Source organism: Malania oleifera, chromosome 4 (genome assembly GCF_029873635.1).
Source record: "Malania oleifera isolate guangnan ecotype guangnan chromosome 4, ASM2987363v1, whole genome shotgun sequence".
NCBI classification, from domain to species: domain Eukaryota; kingdom Viridiplantae; phylum Streptophyta; class Magnoliopsida; order Santalales; family Ximeniaceae; genus Malania; species Malania oleifera.
In genome coordinates, this window is record NC_080420.1 from 34611075 (window position 1) to 34632165 (window position 21091).

The 21091-nt window shown below is 39.3% G+C and overlaps 1 protein-coding gene across 1 annotated transcript in view; it reads left to right on the forward strand.

Moving 5' to 3' along the window:
• Window positions 1-3465, forward strand: part of LOC131153163 (uncharacterized) — a 37316-nt gene extending 33851 nt beyond the window's left edge. The window contains exons 6-8 of the mRNA XM_058105285.1: window positions 2020-2221; window positions 2862-2962; window positions 3050-3465. Of these exons, the coding sequence (XP_057961268.1) occupies window positions 2020-2221; window positions 2862-2962 (303 nt within the window). The 3' untranslated portion in view covers window positions 3050-3465. The remainder of the gene's footprint in view (window positions 1-2019; window positions 2222-2861; window positions 2963-3049) is intronic.
• Window positions 3466-21091: the final 17626 nt, after the last annotated feature.

Below are 21091 nucleotides of genomic sequence, written 5' to 3' on the forward strand. Positions count from 1 at the left end.
CCATAATTTACCTTTTTGTGGTCGTTGACTAGGTCCCCCTGGGCCTTTTGATACAAGAGCCGAAACATCCAGCCCAGCGTGTCCAGCGTGCCTATCTAATTTTTGGGGGGATACGGGTATAGGGAGGTCCAGCCTAGCAGGTTCATTTTGAGGCCTCAGCATCACACGCCTCCTATTCTCCTCCCTCCTGACCTCTGCGAAGACCTCTTGGGTTGAAGAAAGAGGTCGTCGGCCAAGGATCCGTCCCCTCACGTCGTCGAGCTCTCGATTCAGGCTGGCAAGGAACTCAAAGACCCTCTCGTTTTCGAGCCTCCTTCGGTATCGTGTGCTGTCGCCGGAGCACTCCCACTCCTCGTCGATGCTCAGATCGAGCTCCTGACAGAGATGAGTCATCTCCATGAAATACTCGGTAACACCTCTCTCACCTTGCCTCATCTGCCACAATTGGGTCTTGATTTCGAAGATTTGTGAGTAGCTTTTGACGTCGGAGTATGTCTCACGTATGGCTTCCCGGACTTCCTTCGCCGTTGGCAAGAACAAGTAGACTTTTCCGATTGATGGCTGCATCGAGTTGACGAGCCAAGCTGTGACCATGGAGTTTTTAGACCTTTGTCTTTGCAAGGCTACAACGCCGATAGGGTCTGGTTTCCTCTGCTCATCGGTAAGATAACTTAGCTTCCCTTTTCCCTCAATCACCAATTTCATGGATTGAGCCCATTCACGGAATTTTTTCCGTTTAATTTTTCCAATGAGAGTGGAAAGGCTGTGTTATCCAGCCCATTCGAATCCCCAATGGATGTGGCCTCTGAGTCACCGTTGATATTTGCAGAAGAGGTAGAGTGTCTGCTGTTGACGGTGCTGTTGGCCATCGTTTAGCTAAGGTTAAGAAAACCTAGCTCTGATACCATGAAAGAAGAAGCTATTGAATATTTTCTTCATATCTTTGTTCATATGTACATCCCAATATATAATACAATTAGCTATTCTAAACAAGGAAACAATTTCCTTACTGAATAATATCAAATCCCCCATATTTACCCACTTCCCTAATTTGTATATTATTTACAATGATACTCGGGATTGGGATTTTAACATATTTTCCATGCAAACACTTTATCAAGAGTGGGCATTCTGTTTTTTATTGCTAACCAGCGTTAGAAGCATGTTTTAGTATAGCTTGCTTGAACCAAATTGCTCCAGACTATGAAACCACTGGATATTTATCCCTGCTATAGTCCCAAGCTGAATGTAAAACTACCAGATTTGAGAGTTTCCAGCTCAATCTATCCTCATCATTTGCATTATGGATACACAGCGACTGAATTTACCAGATTTTCAACATTTTCTGACTTCTCTTTGACCACACCAACTGGTTACCACAGATAAATGCATTCAAATTACCGAACTTTGATATCCTCAAAATATATTACTGGGAAGTTAAAAAAAAAAGAAATTTAAATTTAAATTTCTTAAATATCCTAAATGACGAGTGAGCTTTTTGGCTAGGCCCTTTGCCCAACAATCTACTGCTGGTGTTATGAATAGTATTGTCTGAATATCAAACCATCAGTGCATCAGTAAATGGGTGAAGGTTAGAGATCCAGTGTTGTGGATAGTGCATAAAGGGGGTGGATATCAAAATAGTCAAAATTTTGTTCTATCATATGAATTTGGATAAAACAAATGTGAATGCGATTGTCTTACTGGCAAATTGCAGTTCATCAGTGGGTGGTGCCTGCTTGCAAGGAAGGTTAGATAATTAGCTATCCTATACTCGTTATCTTTGACAAAGTGAATCTGTTATAATTATCAAATGCTCAATTTCCCTTGTGATGTCATCCATTTGATTTTATGTTTTAAGAAACACCGTACTGTCCATAACATGTGTCTATATGTGTGGATTTTTTTCATACATGTTTATATGCGTATATGTACTTATACACACACATACACACACGTGCGTGAATTCTCACAGACGTGTACACACATTGGAAACTCTGCTCATTTCTTCTTCTTTAGCTTGCGGATTTGACAGGAGAGCTGATGAGGTTAGCCATTGGTCGAATATCAGATGGTGAACTTGAATATGCTGAGAAGATATGCAGCTTTGTACGTGATATCTATAGGGAGCTCATCCTTCTTGTCCCTCATATGGATGAGAGTTCTGAGATGAAGACGAAGATGGATACGATGCTTCAAAGTGTGGTGAAAATAGAGAATGGTATGATGTTGACGCTATTCAATTTCTAATGTTGCAAGCATGGTTTAGTATTTCTCAAAGTGTGGTGAAAATAGAGAACGGTATATGATGTTGATTCTGTTCAATTTCAAATGTTGCAAGCATGGTTTAGTATTTCTCATATATTTAACATGCAAAGAATGATAAATGCAACTCATTACGGACAATACAACACTCTTAATTTAATTTTCTTTCAATTCCCAGGACAGGATCTATAAAATTCTTTGAGGTGTTGTTGGAAGAGACTGAATTTTACTATGGAGCTTCATTTAGGGATAGGAAATACCAAAATTCTCAAAATTCAGGGTGATCTATGCCCTATTTGGTGTGGTTTGATGTGGGGACGGTGTGTGTGACACTGAATAATTCTGAGTTTCACATAAGGCTTTTTGAATTTTTAACTGAATACAGTTGCTAACACTGTGAACCCTAGTTGCTGGCTGGATTGCATGTTTGTGCAGATATGCTCCTGCATCTTTGTTGATGTGCATTCTTTAGGATTCTGTTGTAATATGCAACTTTGATCTGCATCCATACTTGAATTTAGTTAACCAAGAGTTCGTGGACTTCTACAGTTGCTTGAATGATGAATCCCATTTTTAACCTTTTTGTGTTCTTGCAGCTTGCTTCGGTGTCCATGTGAGAGGATCCGAGTATATACCATTGCTTGGATCCAGTGATCCAAATTACTCATTGTTAGGGATGTCAAGCATTGATCTATAGGTAACTTCTGCATCTCCAAAAAGAATGTTACCTGTGTAATTCAGCTGTTGCTCTTCACCATAATTTTGTTTGAATTTTTGGCTGCAGTGACTCTCATTTTTAAAACGTCAGTTCGAAGTTTGCATGCCGGCCTACCTATTGCAATGATCTAATACTTCACAGAACCCAGATGTCTGAGAGTACCATGGGCTGCGGCCATGCGATATGCCTGATGATTTTTTCTTCGATCAGTGTTCATATTTCTTTGTCCTTTAAAACGTTTTTTTACCATGTGCTTTTTGAAAGCAATGGAGAATCTTTAATGGGTTTTTATCGTTTAGTGCAACTTTTCCTTGGAAAATTATTTAGCTCTAGTTGAGTGCGACTTTTTCAACTAAATGCATCAACAGTGAGTCAATAATTGTTGCCAAAATAATTTTATGATATTTGGTCCTCACACAAGTTTAACCCCTCGTCTCTCATCGTTTCTCTTTATAAAAGCAAGCTACATCTTTTCTCTTGCATCGTTGATGGAGGTTTACTTATTTTTCTTTTCTTCACATGTTTTCTTTCCAGCCAAACAGTACGCAGTTAGCAATGACATTCAACTCAATGACCATCAGTAATCAATGAGCAGACCATCCACCTTTTCCATCAGTTTCTCTATCAAATAAATGTTCTCCCACATGCAATAAGCAGTACATTTTTAAAAACGTGAACAAAACCAGAAGCTTATAGAAAAATAAAAGGGCATGTCAAATTCAAATTCAAGATCCAAACACCATGCTCTCAAACGCAGTAAGAAGGAATAATTTTTTGACAAAGCATTTGGCATGTGGCAATTAGGCGAAGTTGATAAATAGTTAAAATCAATAAATTTTTTGTGAAACATTTAGATAGGTTAATGTTTAAACTGGGGAAAATATTTTCCATCACATACTTATATCATTACGGACTCATATAGTAGCAGGAAATTGGATGAGAGGGATATTTACACTGGTGCATCCCTCCTTTCTTAGTATCATGTGAGCTGTTGATGATGATGGCGGTAATGTTTGTCGGATTACTCTTTGATGTGCGTGTTAGTGAAAAGTTCACGTGTATGAGTTAAGAACTTAAGGGACAAGGGCGTAATGACAATGCCTGGCTACGAGGAGAGGAGGACAAGGAGTAGACAGCTGCTGCTAAAGAACAGAGCCAGGCCTGCTTCTCGCTCGGCTCCAAAAGCTATTATTATAAAAAGCAAAAAGAGAAAGGCAGAGGCTATGTGTAGTCTGTTTTGTGAAAACACGTAAAAAGGATCTTTAGATATGGTTGGGAAATGGCTAGTCTCTTGAATAATGTGGCACATGCAATGTCAATTTTAGCCAACAAAAGGTATATCAAATTGAAACACCCACTCTCAAGTTTTTCCTAGTTTCTAAAGCAACAACAAAAAAACAAAAGTTGAGGTTATTTGAGATCTTTAGTACCCTGTATGGCCAGGAGAAAATCACCAAAAGCACTTGCAAATATGAAATATCACCCAAAACCCCTACATGCTAATCACATGTGTTGGAATTATCCCACATCGGCCATAGAAGGGACTGGTGATCAGTTATTAAGTGTGAGAGAAAGTCTCACACCATGAGCTAACTTTTGGAGTTGAGAAGACTCTTGACCGTCCGACTCATGGTTCAACATTCTCCCTGGTATGTCGGGTATGTGATGCCGCCGATTTGGAGCCCAATGTATGAGGGGGTGATTGTTGGGGTTATCTTACATCGGTTGTGGAAGGGGCTGGTGGTTAGTTATTAAATGTGAGGAAAAAGTCTCACCCCATGAGTTAGCTTTTAGGGTTGAGAAGACCCTTGACCGCCCAACAACATGCTTGTTAATCTTGGAAAGCATTAATTAGGAGTTTGACAAGAAGTTATGCTAGCCAAAAATCTCAATTTTTATTATACATGTTCAATTCAGGATTATATTATATGCTTTTCTATATATAAAAAACTTAATTAGTTCTTTTGCCCTATAGCTAGTAATTATTGTGGTCATACAAGACCCCTCAGGGGGTGACTTGAATTTTCTTCATGCCTTCTTTTGTGTTTTGCTTTTAGGTATAGTGTATAAAGCAAAATGTGATTGGTTATTCCATTACATTTGAGGAAAAAATGAACGGTGTCTACACATAAGATTAATGTAGGTGAGAAATCAAAATTTCTTTAGGCAACTTTGCTTGTGTTTTATGTGAGAAATATTTATAAAAATTGCCCTTTTACTTAAAAAATGGTATTATATAGTGCCTTTAAAATCGTACCAGTAAGAGATATATTTTAATATATTTCGTACCTCATTTGAACTGACCTACATTTTGACATATCTTATTATTGGAGGATTAGGAGTGTTATGCACATAGACATTTATTCTAAAGTTATGTTTGGAAGTATGAATTTTAGGTTTGAATTTAAATTTGTGTGGATGTAAACAACAATCACTATAATTTTGTATTTTTATTCTATCTAAATCCATGCGAATCAAACTTTTAGTTTGAATTTCAAGCTTCCAAACATATGTTACATAATTTTTAATTCTTATTTCTCAATTCTCATTTTCCTTCATATAATTTTTTATATCAATACCAAACAGAGTCCTTAATATATTCCCATAATGTCCCACGTAAAATGACAAAAAGATTTTACTAAAGCTTTTGATAGCAATAGCAAGGTTGATCTGACCATTCCTCCTTTAGTATATTTTGTCAGCATCCATAGATGTTGTTTAGAAAAATATTCTTTGGCGTATTAGGGGAGCAGAATTGAAGACCGACTCCAATGACTCCACTTGATGATTTGTTTTCTTTCAATTTGTGGGTATATGTAATTTGTTTATAAATTTTTGAATGATTTTTTTATTTGTATGTGTAAGTTTCAATTAATTAAAATAGGGTTTGAGGACTAGAGATCTTGATCTCTATTTGTATCTTTTTTTTTTGATTTGCGGTAAAAAATTTCTTCTTCCTAAATCATGGATGTAAAGTTCAAAGCTAAACTGGATATATAAATTCGATAGTTACTTTTTTTTACTTGAATTATTTGCTTTATTATTTATCTTTGATTTGCAGTTTGTTCTCGACATTAAAATACTTAAATATATGAGTGTTTAGAGGTTAACTTTATTTTGGAGAATTTTATGAATAATATTTTTTTATATATAATTCAATAGTACCACGTCTTATTGAAAATTTTCTCCTTAACAAAAAAAATCTAAGACCTAGTTGCATGCCAATTAGTGTTTGTCGCTTTTTGAAATTGTGTCCAGGGAGCTACTAACTTTCGACCAAGTTGCATGCCATCTAAGTGATGGTTGCGACCATGGTCGAGTCTCTCGGTATTTTACAATCTTATAACAGATTAAGGGCTAGACTAGGTCACCCGTGTCGTGCTGGTCGCCCCTTTAGTCGCCTCGCCAAATTTACCCTAAACACTCTAATCATACTTAATCTACTATCTACAACCTATGGTGTAACGACCTGTTTTTTCATGCAATTTTTTTTTTTCTGCATATATAACAAATCTCTCTGTTCTATCTCCTGAAAACATCTTAGGCCCCAAGGGAGCACTAAGGAAACACTGTTCACATTACATTCCTAAGCAGCAGTAAACATAAACTGTAAACAATATTTACAATACCAGAAATCTAAAATCTCAAAATATACATCACATGGTACCCAGTGACAGAATCAAAAACCCTCGGATCTACCGAAACAACCAACACCCGGGAAACACTCACCCTTTAGAGAGGGCAGCGCGAGAACCTCTCTACTTGCGAGCTTGATCTACTCGCCTAGCTGGATCACCTGAAAAACATGAAGTCGCTGAGATGAGGTGACGCTCAGTAGGAGAAGATATGTTATCACTAGTGTGTGGCAATTAAGTTATACATTTAATGTACTGATATAATACTGAAACTGTAAAACTGATAGTCTGGTATACTGTACAGATTACATTTATTATAATTTAAAATACAACTGTATATCTGGGTTTTCTAGTTACTCATAGTTCTAATATTATAACAAATCTACTGCTGTACTATAAATCTGTATATATATACATGATTGTGATAATACCCTGGGATCTGAATGTCATGATTTAACCCCTCATGACAGGGTTGTGCGGCCCGTAGGCGGGAGTTAACCCTGGTTGGCCTACCAGGTAAGTCAAACTAAAACTCTACCAATCAACAATCTAGCCCACTGCAATCTCTCCAGGCACAATAACTAGCCCCTATCTCGTCAAACCGGCCTCCTTAACCCAGAATGCTGGGGAGACTGCAATCTCTCCAAGCAAGGTAGACGGTTACCCACACACTATCTGAGATATGTGGTTACACTCTAAACTAAAATAGCAATGGTACCGTACTCTGTTGTTTGAATCTGATTGAATATTTTCAAAGGGCCTGATACTATTTAGTACTAATATATATAATTATCTTACTATTTTTACCATGATATTGAAATAACCATAACATTTCAAAACTGATCTGCATAATCTGTATATCTGGCTGAATAACTGAATAATTGAATATCTGAATATCTGAACAACTAGGTGTTATGGTTTTGTAGTCATGGCATTATGAAAAATACTATAAACTATATTTTCTAAGAACTGCATACTGATATCTTCTGCTACTATATTGTAAAACATGATATTTGTAAAATTATATTAATACTTTACTAAACTGTTATGACTCATGCCACACATTTAAGCAGTTAGATTCTCATGTTCTAAAATCTGTAACTCCTGCTGTAATTATAATAATAATAGCATTCTGGAAAAACTGAATAATAAGCTGATATAAATATATATATATACACACACACACACACACACACACACACACACACACACACACACACACACAATCTTCTGATATACTTTCTAAAATCCCTAGCATAGCATATTTCTCTAGGGTCCTCAACTCACGACTATAGGGACCCAAAACACCATATTCTTGAAAATATGACACCCCAATTTTATTCCACAAAACACTAGTATATTCTTATAGTATACAAAATCTGGCCTCAAATAATGCTGTTAAATACTTACCCTAATTTTGGAATGATTCTCAAACTGTTCAAATTGAATTTCCGCTCCAGTTAGGTTGTAGAGAATCTCCCTAGGATAATCATGATAGCTTCTGATCGTTGAACTGGGGAGAATCGGAGCCATAAATCTAAAGAGAAGGGAGAGAAACCATTTTAGAAAGAGAAAGTAAAGTTATAAAATGAATTTCCTATCAAAATTTTGTTTTAGGCTATATAGAAAAATGCTGTCCACGTGGCCTCGTCGATAAGCCACATTACCTCATCGACGAGTCCATGAAGGTAGTTCGTTGACAAAGATGGTGCCTTCATCAACAAATTTTAGGCCTTGAAAAACAGTCTCTCAGTAAAATCTCATCGACGAGACACTCGTCCACATAAACAAGCCCAAGCAGATGGTTCGTCGCCGAACGCTCCCTGTTTGTCGACGAGGCCCCGCCATATTCCCTTTTAAAATTCTTTCCCCTTCTCTTTTCTTTACTATTTAATTCTAATAATTATCCGGGTTATTACATTCTTCCCTCCTTATAAAATTTCGTCCTCGAAATTTACTATCTGTACCATACACCACTTTTTGAAGAAAATTGTCTACTTATTTTATTACTTACTCTCACTTGTGGTGGGGGAATACCGTGGTTACATTCAAGGTCATGGGAGATTAAAAATGTACTCAAAAAAAAAAAAAGAAAGAAAATTCTCCAAAAACCAAAACATTACCTATCCTATAATTTAAAACACAACCATATATATATATATATATATATATATATATCACTCTACACTAAACACACTTTATTTTTATCTAAACAACACTGTCTGCTACTATAATTCATTAAATAAATGTGGGTACTTCTGTCTAATTTCTCCCTCAAGTTCTCACGAAGTTTCTTGTATAGCATGGTTTCTTTACAAAACTTTCACTAGCTGAATTTCCTTGGTGCGCAATTCTTGTGTCTTTCAGTCTAAGACCTGTACTGGTACTTCCTCATAAGTTAGTGAATCTCTAAGCTCTATTTCTGCATAACTGATTATATGGGACGGGTCTAGAATGTATTTCCTTAGCATAGTAACATAGAATACGTTGTGTATTCTAGACAAAGCTAGTGGCAAAGCTAGCTTGTATGCAATTGACCCCACTCTCTCTAGTATCTCAAAAGGGCTAATAAACTTATGGCTCAGCTTGCCCTTCTTTCCAAACCTTATAACCCCTCTCAGAGGAGCTACCATCATGAATACCCAATCCCCCACATCAAATTCTAACTCCAGGCGGTGAGTGTCTGCGTAGCTTGCCGACTCTGAGTTGTATCGATTCTTTCTTTAATTAGTCAGACTTTATCATACGCCTACTGTACCATCTCCGGACCCAAAATTCGCCTCTCACCTTCTTCATCCCAGAAAAGAGAAGAATAACACCTCCTACCATAAAGCGCCTCATAAGGTGCCATGCCAATGCTGGCTTGATAGCTGTTATTGTAGGCAAACTCAACCGACGACATAAACTGCGTCTAGCCACCCCCAAAATCTAGCACACATGCTCAAAGCATATCCTTTAATATCTGAATCATTCTCTCAGTCTGACCATCTGTTTGAGGGTGAAAAGCAGTGTTGAATGCTAACTGTGTCCCCACAGCCTCCTGAAAGCTTTTCCAAAATCGTGAAGTAAACCAAGGGTCTCGGTTTGAGACTATGGATACCGGTACACCATGGACGCAAACAATTTCCTAGACATATATCTCTACCAGTATGTCCATGGAATAGCTAACTTTAATAGGGATGAAGTGAGCGGTCTTCATCAGACGATTAACGATCACCTAAATAACATTCAACCCCTGTCGCACTGGTGGTAGCCTAGTAACAAAATCCATTGAAACATGGTCCCATTTCCACTTTGGAATGAAGCATGGCTGCTACTGCCCTGTGGGTCTCTGGTGCTCAGCTTTTATCTGCTAGCACATCTAACACTGCTTTACAAATTCAACAATATCCTTCTTTATACCGCTTCACCAAAAGGATTTTCGTAGATCTCGATACATTTTAGTATTGCCTGGAGGAATGGTGTATAGAGATCTGTGAGCTTCCTCCAATATAATTCTCTTGATCTCGGCATCTACAGGAATCTAATATTAAACTACAGGGCTCTGTCATCTGATATGCTGAAATCCTTCTCCTGTCCGTCTTGCACTTTCTCTATCAATGCCACTAACTTTGGGTCAAAATTCTGGCCAGCTTTAATCCTTTCTTGTAACGTAGGATGAATTACCAAGTTAGCAATGAATGACTAGTGATCATCCTCTATCAGCTCCATGCCTTATCTCTCCAAATCCATTAGAATAGGGAGCTAAATCTCTACTGTTGATACTACTGCTCCCATTAACTTTTGGCTTAATGCATCAGCTACCACGTTTGCTTTCCCTAGATGGTAGCCAATAGTGCAGTCATAATCTTTAATAAGTTCCAACCATCTTCTTTGCCTCATATTTAGCTCTTTCTGAGTGAAGAAATATTTTAAACTTTTATGGTCCGTAAAAATTTTACATTTCCCTCCATACAGATAATGCCTCCAAATCTTGAGAGCATACACTACTGCAGCTAGTTCCAAATCATGCACAAGATAGTTCTTCTCATATTCTTTAAACTGCCTAGAAGTGTATGCGATGACCTTGTTGTGCTGCATCAATACACACCCAAGTCCTTTTAGGGATGCGTCACTGTATATCACGAATCCGTCCTCTCCTAAAGGAATAGCTAACATTGGAGCGGTGATCAACTACTGCTTCAACTCCTGAAAGCTCTGTTCACAATCATCGGTCCATTAAAATCTCACATTTTTCCTCGTGAGTCGCGTCAGAGGACCCGATAATCTGGAGAAACCGTCAACAAAGTGTCGGTAGTAGCCTGCCAAACCCAGAAAACTTCTAATCTCTTGGACATTCCCTGGTCTCACCCAACTCACCATTGCCTCTATCTTACTCGGGTCAATTGATACACCCACCTCAGAGATCACATGGCCAAGAAAAGAAACCAGCCTCAAATGATACTTGTGCTCCTTAAAGCTTCTCAAGTAAACCAGTATATCATCTATAAAAACTATAATGAATTGATCCAAAAACTGATGGACCACTCGATTCATTAAATCCATAAATACTGCTAGAGCGTTAGTCAACCCAAATGTAATCACTAGAAACTCGTAATGCCCGTATTAAGTTTGGAACGTCGTCTTCGAAATGTCTTCTGCCCTAACTTTCACCTGATAGTAACTTAACCGAAGGTCAATTTTAGAATAGACCTGGGTCCCCTGGAGCTGATCAAATAAATCATCGATCCTAGGAAGAGGATATTTATTCTTGACTGTCAGTTTATTTATTTCCCTATAATCTATGCACATCCTCATGGTCCCATCTTTCTTCTTCATGAATAGAATTGGTGCTCCCCAGGGCGACACACTAGGTCTGATAAATCCTTTATCCAGCAATTCTTGCAATTGATCTTTTAGTTCCTTTAACTCGGCTGGAGCCATTCGGTAAGGTGCTTTAGATACCAGTGTTGACTCCAGTGGAAGATCCACAGTAAATTCAACCTTATGGTTTAGTGGTAAGTTAGGTAATTCTTCTAGAAAAACGTCTGAAAATTCTCTAACCACAGAAATATCAACTTGTTTTAGTTCTTCTTTTGGAAATTCTTTTATGTAGGCAACAACTCACTGACAACCATCTTGAATTAGTTTCCTCATCTGAATAACTAACATAAGCTGTGGCGAAGCGCGCACACGTGTACCAATAAATTTGTATTCTTGCTCACTAGGAGGTCTGAAAATACCTCTTTCAAATGACAATCAACACTAGTATGATTAACTGCTAACCAATTCATACCCAAAATTACATCAAACCCTTGTATGTTTAATATCACAAGATCAGCTGGCAATACCTTTCCCTGAATGGTCACTGGAAAGTCCCTAAGTACCTTCCTACATCTCACCACTGATCCAGTAGATGAAGCCATAACCAACTTGACATCTAACATCCGTGCCTCATACCTAGTCAATTTAGCATACCCGACGAAATAAAAGAATGGGTGGCACCTGTGTCAAATAAAACAACAACTTTATATGAAAAAATGGTAAAGGTACCTCTAACTGCATCTCCAGCTACCTTGGCATCACCTGATGTCAACGCATAGACCCTCTTCGGTGCAGTGTTCCTTCGCTGGCCTCCACGGGGCGCCTGGTAACCACCCCGAAACGGTCTGGGAGCTAGTGCCTAGGTCTGCAATCCCTGACATAATCAAGAAGTGTGCCCGGGTCTCCCACAACGGTAGAAGATGCCCTCTCCTATCCTACATTCACTTGGATGCCTCCGGCCACATATAGGACAAAGAGGAATAATTCGTCCACTTTGAGGACCACTGTGCTCCATCATTCGTCCCTCACTAGATCCATATCGGTCTCCCCTCCATGGCCTCCGGCTAGAACCCGCCTGAAAATCCTAAGGCGTGGGCCTCTTCCTCTAACTCTGAGTTGCGACACCCCTCCGCATGCCACTCTCGATAACGACAACTCTATCCACCACCTTCACGAATGTCTGAGCCCAAAAACTGATGACTTGCTCAACAAATTCTGCCTCAGGCCTTCCTCAAATTTCCTTGCTTTCTTCTCCTCATCTGGTGCCAAGTGTGGGGCAAATCAAGACAACTCAATAAATTGTGTTGCATACTGTGACACTACCATCTACCCCAGAGCTAAATGTAGGAATTTCGCTGCCTTTGCACTCCGAATGACAGTAGAGAAATATCGCTCAAAAGAACAGCTCCTTGAATAGACTCCACGTCACTAGCACGGGATCAGACCTCTGTTCCTTAATCAATCACACTGATCTTCACCAGCATTTTGCCTCTCCTGTCAGTTTAAATGTCACAAATGAAACCTTTTGTTCATTTGTACGTAAAAGCACTGCCATCCTCAATGTCCTGAACCCAATTATCAGCCATTATCGGGTCAGCTCCTCTAGCAAAGGATGGGGGCTTCATTCACTTAAACTGCTTGATCGTGTAGCCACGCTCCCCCGAGCTCCTAGTTATCTCAGCCATCACCTGTTGGGTGACGCTGCACAATACTGCATTTGTAGCGATCTGCTATTTAACTTGGGTTTTTTTTTTTTTAATACTATAACATTTAAAATGCCCTGATACCATATTAGATTAAACCCAATCATTAACCAAAGCAACGAGAAGCAGAAATCAAATAAACATAACCATATGTAATTATATAAAATACCAGAGTACTAAAATGTTTCCCAAAATATACATGCACGACTGTTCCCCAAAATACCCTTAACTGGTTAGGACTATACAGAAATACTTCAAAACCAAATACTCACTCTCTACTGACAGGTTAGTATTGAAGCCCCTCTACCTGCGAGCCTGATCTGCTTGCCTACCTGGATCACCTGAAAAATGTTAAATTAATTGGGATGAGCCAACGCTCAGTAAGACAAAATATGCTATTGCTAGTGTGTGGCAAATGAGTTACAATACTGTGAAAATCTATTACTATATAATCATGTATCACTGAATATGTAAAGTACAATACCAGTAATATAAATCATTATCTTTTATTTGTTGCTAAACATTTCTATACTTTAGGCTTTTACTCAAAATACTTCTAATAAATATATATATTTTCTATCTTTGTAAATATGTATAAACATAATAATAACTGAAATCTTCTATGTGGATAATTGTGTGTCATGATTTAATCCCTCATGACAGGGTTGTGTGGCCCGTAGGCGGGATCTACCCTGGTTGGCCAACCAGGAATAAATCACTATACTCGATAGGTCTGATCAGCCCTCCTCTACCCATATCTGATGGGGAGCCTGTCCACTCATGGGCTCTATGTGATCGACCTTTATACCACGTATTATCTGAATAGGTGGTTGCACTCTATAAACTGTATGTAGCTACGGTACCGTGCTCTGTAAACTGTATAGTTCAATATGGTCTGATACTATATAATGCAACTCTATATACAACTATCTGTTTTACCGTGATTCTGTAATAATAGTATAAACCATGATGCTGTGATGAACTGTATCTGTATCGACTGCATTTTCTGAAATAAATTGTAAAACTATATGTTATGGCACTATAAACTGTATCTGTATCAACTATATAATCATGGTATTCTATAAATTACTATAAAACATATCCACTGTCTATATATTCTGTAAAACATAACTCAGGAAAATACTGTAGAACATATTTCTGTACTATAACTATATTCTCAAGCCACACAGTAATTTTAAAACATATTAATCATACTTGATAAACCATATAAATCTTTGCTGTGAATAATACTCTGATGGAACATTTATAATTTTATACTGAAATCATACTCAAATAACCTAGCATAGCATACTTCCCTTACCTGATTTCTATTAAAACCCTCTTACTGTAATGGGTCCTATACCCGTAGGGTTCTCCACTCAACACTCTGTAAACAACATTCTCCAGAACAAAATATCAATATTTCTTTACCTACATAATTTCCTACAACTGACGGAAGGCCAAAAATTGACTAAAAGGCCTTACCCTAATTTTGGGAAGAAATTCGATTCGATCCCACAGAAAATCCGCCCCAGCAGACTTGAAGAGAACTCCGCCAGGAGCGTTGTGGTGGCCTCAGATTGTCGATCTGATGACTGACGGAGCTGAAATTGAAGAAAGAAAAGGAAGAAATCACAGGGAAAGAAGAGAGAAAGTCTGCGGCTAAATTTCTGCGATTAAAATCAATTTAGAGCTATTTATACTACGGGATTTGTTGACGAGCCACATCATCTCGTTGACGAGTCCTGTAGAAAGTTTGTCGATGAACCTACACCTTCGTCGATGAATTTTAGACTTCTAAAAAATCATTCTCGGTATCTTCTCGTCGATGAGACGGGACCTCGTCGACGAGTTCTTGAAGTACCCTCGTCGACGAAATCCTTGTGTTCGTCGACGAGGCCTGGGAAATTTTCATGGAAATTTTACCTCCAAAATGCAATGTCGTTGATGAACGCGAAGCATTCATCGACGAAGTCAGCTGCCTCCTTCTATTACTATTTCCATTTCCCTCCCTCTTTATTATTTAAATACTATTTTTCTTTGGGTCACTACATTCTCCCCTCCTTATAAAATTTCGTCCTTGAAATTTACTATCTGTATTACCTTCTATTATCCCATAAAGGCAAATGGTTTACTTATTTTATTACCTGCCCTTACTTATGGCGGAGGAATACCGTGGTTACATGGATAGTTCTAGGAGATCACAAATATAAAAGAAAATTCTCTCAAAACCGAAATATTACCTATCCTATACTCTAAATTACATTTACATTATACAAAACCAGACTATCACTATTTTAATTACACATCACTGCTATGACCCACTAAACAAATGGGGATATTTCTGTCTAATCTCGCTTTCAAGCTCCCACGAAACTTTTTTTATTATGTGATTCCTCCATAGGACTTTTACCAACTGTATCTTCTTATTGCGCAATTCCTATTCTTTACTATCTAGGATCTGTTTTGGAACTTCTTCATATGCTAAAGCCTTACTGACTTCCAGTTCTGCATGGCTGATGATATGGGAAGGATCTAGGACACATTTCCTTAGTATAGAAACATGAAATACGTCATGAACTCGAAATAGAGATGGCGGTAAAGCCAACCGATAGGCTATTGACCCAATCTTCTCAAGTATCTCAAATGGGCCAATAAACCTAGGGCTCAACTTACCATTCTTCCCAAATTTCAAGATCCCCTTCAGTGGAGTTATTCTCAGAAATACATGATCACCCACTTCAAATTTCAATTCTCGGCGGCGAGTATCCACGTAGCTTTTCTGTCGACTCTGCGCTACACTAATCTTGTCTCGAATAAGTCGAACTTTATTGTATGCCTATTGTATTATTTCTGGCCCCACTACTCGCCTCTCACCCGCTCACTCCAGTATAAAGGGGAACGACACTTCCTACCATAAAGTGCCTCATAAGGAGCCATACCTATGCTTGCCTGATAGCTGTTGTTGTAAGTAAATTCCACCAATGACATGTACTGAGTCCAACTACCCCCAAAATCCAAAACACATGCTCACAACATATCCTTGAGTACCTGAATGGTCCTCTCTGTCTGACCGTCAGTCTAAGGATGGAAAGCGGTGTTGAATACTAGTTGAGTCCCCAATGCCTCCTGTATGCTTCTCTAGAACAGCAATGTAAAGCGTGGATCACGGTTCGAGACTATGGATACTAGCACTCCATGGGGTCGAACAATCTCCTGTATTTAAATCTCTGCTAACCTTTTCATAGGGTAGCTAACCTTAATAGGCAGAAAGTGCGCTGTCTTCGTCAACCTATCAACTATTACCCATATGACATTCTGACCATGCGGCGCCGATGGTAGCCCCGTAAAAAAATCCATGGATACGTGTCCCACTTCCATTCAGGAATGAAAAGTGCTGCAAATGGACAGCGACCTCTAGTGCTCAGCCTTAACCTGCTGGCACGTCAAATACTAGTGCACAAACTCTGCTATTTCCCTTTTCATGCCACTCCACCAAAAATACTCTCGCAGATCCCTATATATTTTCATACTACTAGGATGAACAGTGTATAGAGATCTGTGTGCCTCCTCTAGAAACGTCCTTTTGATGCTGTCATCTACAGGCACACACAATTTAATACGAAATCTTAAAGCCCCATCATCAGAAATGCTAAATTCTTCCCCTTGACCATCTTGTATTCTGGCTATCACTTCTACCAATTCCGGATCATCCCTCTGAGCAGCTTTAATTCTCTCATAAAGTGTAGGATGTGCAACCAAACTGGCAATAAGCGTTTGAGGATCATCTCTCACTAACTTCACATCGAGTCTTTCCAAGTCCATCTGAATTGGATGCTGAACTACCACTGTTAGCTATGTTGTGTCTCTTGATTTACGGCTCAAAGCATCAGCCACCACATTTGCTTTACCTGGGTGGTAACTGATGGTACAATCATAATCCTTGATAAGTTTCAACCACCTCCTCTGCCGCATGTTCAACCCTTTTTGTGTGAAGAAATACTTTAGGCTCTTATGGTTAAAGAATATCTCACACCTCTCACCATATAAGTAATGTCTCTAGATCTTTAGTGCGTGTACAACTGCAGCCAATTCCAAATCGTGAGTAGGATAGTTCTTTTCATATTCTTTCAACTGCCTAGACGCATATGCTACCACTCTACCATGTTGTATCAATACACAACAGAGCCCTTTCAAAGACAAGTCACTATAAATCACATACCAATTACCTCCTGATGGAATCGTAAGAACTGGTGCAGTGACGGGCCGCTGCTTTAATTCCTGGAAGCTTTGCTCGCACTCTTCATCCCGCATAAATCTGGCATTCTTCCTGGTCAAACGCGTGGGAGGTTTTGATAAAGCTAAAAATCCCTCCACAAATTGACGGTAATAACCTACTAGCCCTAAGAAACTCCTAACTTCCTACACATTCCTCGGCTTGGCCCAACTTACCACTGCATCGATCTTGCTAGGATCCACTGAAATACCGTCCCTTGAGATCACGTGACCTAAAAATGCTACCTTCTCAAGCGAGAACTCACACTTTCTAAAATTGACATAGAGCTTCTCTTGCTTGAGTGTCTGCCGTACCTGCCTCAAATGCATCTCATGATCCTCAAAACTCCTCGAGTACACCAGTATATCATCAATGAAAACTACAAAAAACTGATCTAGATACTGGTGAAAAATTCTATTCATCAAGTCCATGAGCATGGCTAGGGCATTCGTCAAACCAAAAGGCATAACGAGGAACTCATAGTGCCCATACTTAGTCCTAAAGGCTGTCTTCACAATGTCCTCTGCTTTTACTCTCACTTGATGATACTCGTATATGAGGTCGATCTTGAAATATACTCGTGTACCTTGGAGCTGATCAAACAAATCGTCTATACGGGGTAGAGGATATTTATTAATAGTAACCTTGTTGATTTCTCTGTAATCGATACACATCCTCATAGACCCATCTTTCTTATTTACGAACAACGCTGGAGCTCCCTATGGTGATACAATGGCTCGTATAAACCTCTTGTTCGGCAAGCCTTGCAACTATTCCTTTAATTCTCACAATTCAGCTAGAGCCATACGGTAAGGAACCTTAGAATCGGCGCGTTCCCTGGAGGTAAATCTATAGGAAAATCCACATCGTGCACAAGAGGCAACCTAGGTAACTCCTTTGGAAAAACATTTGGAAATTCCCATACCACTGGGGTATTTTCAATCTTTAATTCATTTTTGGGTACTTCTTTCACAAACGTTATAAACCCCTAACCTTTGCCCAGGATTAATTTGCTTGCCTGCACGGCTGACACCATCTGCGTTGGAGCACGTACCCGTGAACCAACGAATCTAAATTCCTGTGTATCATGGGGTCTGAAAATTACCTATTTCTGACGACAATCAATGCTGGTGTGATTGGCAGCCAACCAATCCATACCTAGTATTATATCAAACCCGCAAATCTCAAACACAATCAAGTCCGCTGATAGCACTCTCCCCTGAATTTCTATAGGATAACCTCTGAGCACCCTTTTACACCTCAACATTAACCCAGACGGTGTAGCTACTGACAGTTCTCTATCTAATATCCGAGTCTCACTTCCAGATAATCTAACGTATGATGTAGAGACAAAGGAATGAGTAGCATCTGAATCAAATAAAACAATAATGGAATGTGATAAAATAGTAAAAGTACCTGTCACCACATCTGCGATAGCCTCAGCATCACCCGGCGTCAACGCATAAACCCTCGCTGGGGCTACATTCCTCTGTTGTCCTCCACGAGGTGCTTGATATCCTCCTCAATAGGGCCTGGGAGTTGGGACCTGGTCTAGCGGACCTGGGCATGCACGTGCCATGTGGCCGGGTCTCCCACAATGATAACATACATCTCTCCCTACCCGGCACTCCTCTGAATGATGTCTCCCACATGTCTGACATACCGGGACGATTGGTGTACCTTGGTTCCCCCAAGATCCTGCCATCTGCCTCTGATCTCCCCTATCGCGACCTCTTCTCCATGGACCCCTATTGGAGCCAGCCTGAAAATCCTGTGGCGCAGGTCTCTTCCTCTGACTCTGAGCTGCTACACCACTCTCAATGAATGTAGCTCTATCTACAACCTCCGTAAATGTCTGAGCTCTGAAGCCAATCACTAGCTCAAAAAAATTCTGTCTCAGTCCCTCCTCAAACTTCCTTGCTTTTTTCTCTTCATTAGGTGCTAGATGCGGAGTAAAATGCGACAACTCGATAAATCCAGCCGTGTATTGGGATACGGTCATCTGCCCCTGTACCAGATGCATAAACTCTGTTGCCTTCACGCTTCGAACGATAGCAGGGAAATACAGCTCGAAGAATAGCTCCTTGAATCGATCCCACGTCACTGGTACTGGAACTGGCCTTTGCTCCTCTGTCAGCCACGCTGATCTCCACCAGCGCTTCGCCTCTCCTATCAACTTAAATGCTGCAAATACTACCTTCTACTCATCCGTATAAGGAAGCACAACCAGTGCCTCTTCTATATCTTGGATCCAATTTTCAGCTACGATCAGGTCATCTCCTCTAGTAAAGGATGGGGGCTTCATCCGCGTAAACTGCTCGATCGAACAGCCACGCTCCCCAGAGCTCCTGGCCATCTCAACCATCACCTGCTGAGTAATGTTACGCAGTACAGCATCTATATCTCCTCCACCCATGCTGGAAAGTCCTGGCCTATCCTCCCCAACATTCATGCCACTGCTTCCTGGGTCCATCCTGAAAACAAGAAACACACTTAAGTACCTCATCTCCTACACGGACCTATCCTATACATATTCAAAATTAACTTCCTTCCTTGACCTTAACTCAAAATCCAGTTCTGTCACCTAAACACATGACCCGACAATAGTTTACTATGGTTTTCTTGAAATCATCACCCCAGGAAAAACGCAGAAACCACCACAGAAATCCCGTATCTAGACGACCAAACAGACCTTAAATCCTTTTCCTGTACTTTGGTATTGCTTCCGCTGCACTCTAAAGTCTACAGAACCTAGCAACCTAGGCTCTGATACCAAATTGTAGTGACCTGCTATTTAACTTAATTATTTATTTATTTATTTATACTATAACATTTAAAATGTCCCGATACCATACTGGATTAAACCCAATCATCAACCTAAGCAGCGAGAAGCAGAAATCAAATAAACATAACCAAATGTAATTATATACAATACTAGAGTACTAAAATGTTTCCCAAAATATACATGCACGACTGTTCCCCAAAATACCCTTAACTGGCTAGGACTATACAGAAAGACTTCAAAACCAAATACTCATTCTTTACTGACAGGTCAGTATTGAAGACCCTCTACCTGCGAGCCTGATATGCTCGCTTACTTGGATCACCTGAAAAATGTTAAATTAATTGGGATGAGCCAACGCACAGTAACACGAAATATGCTATTGTTAGTGTGTGACAAATGAGTTACAGTACTATGAAAATCTATTACTATATAATCATGTATCACTGAATATGTAAAGTACAATACCAGTAATATAAATCATCATCTTTTATCTGTTGCTTAACATTTCTATACTTTAGGCTTCTACTCAAAATACTTCTAATAAATATATATATATTTTCTATCTCTGTAAATTTGTATAAACATAGTAATAACTGAAATCTTCCCTATGGATAACTGTGCGTCATGATTTAACCCCTCATAACAGGGTTGTGCAGCCCGTAGGCGGGATCTACCTTGGCTGGCCAACCAGGAATAAATCACTATACTTGATAGGTCTGATCAGCCCTTCTCTACCAATATCGGATGGGGAGCCTGTCCACTCGTGGGCTCTATGTGATCGACCTTTATACCACGTATTATCTGAATAGGTGGTTGCACTCTATAAACTGTATGTAGTTATGGTACTGTGCTCTGTAAACTGTATGGTTCAACAGGATCTGACACTATATAATACATCTCTATATA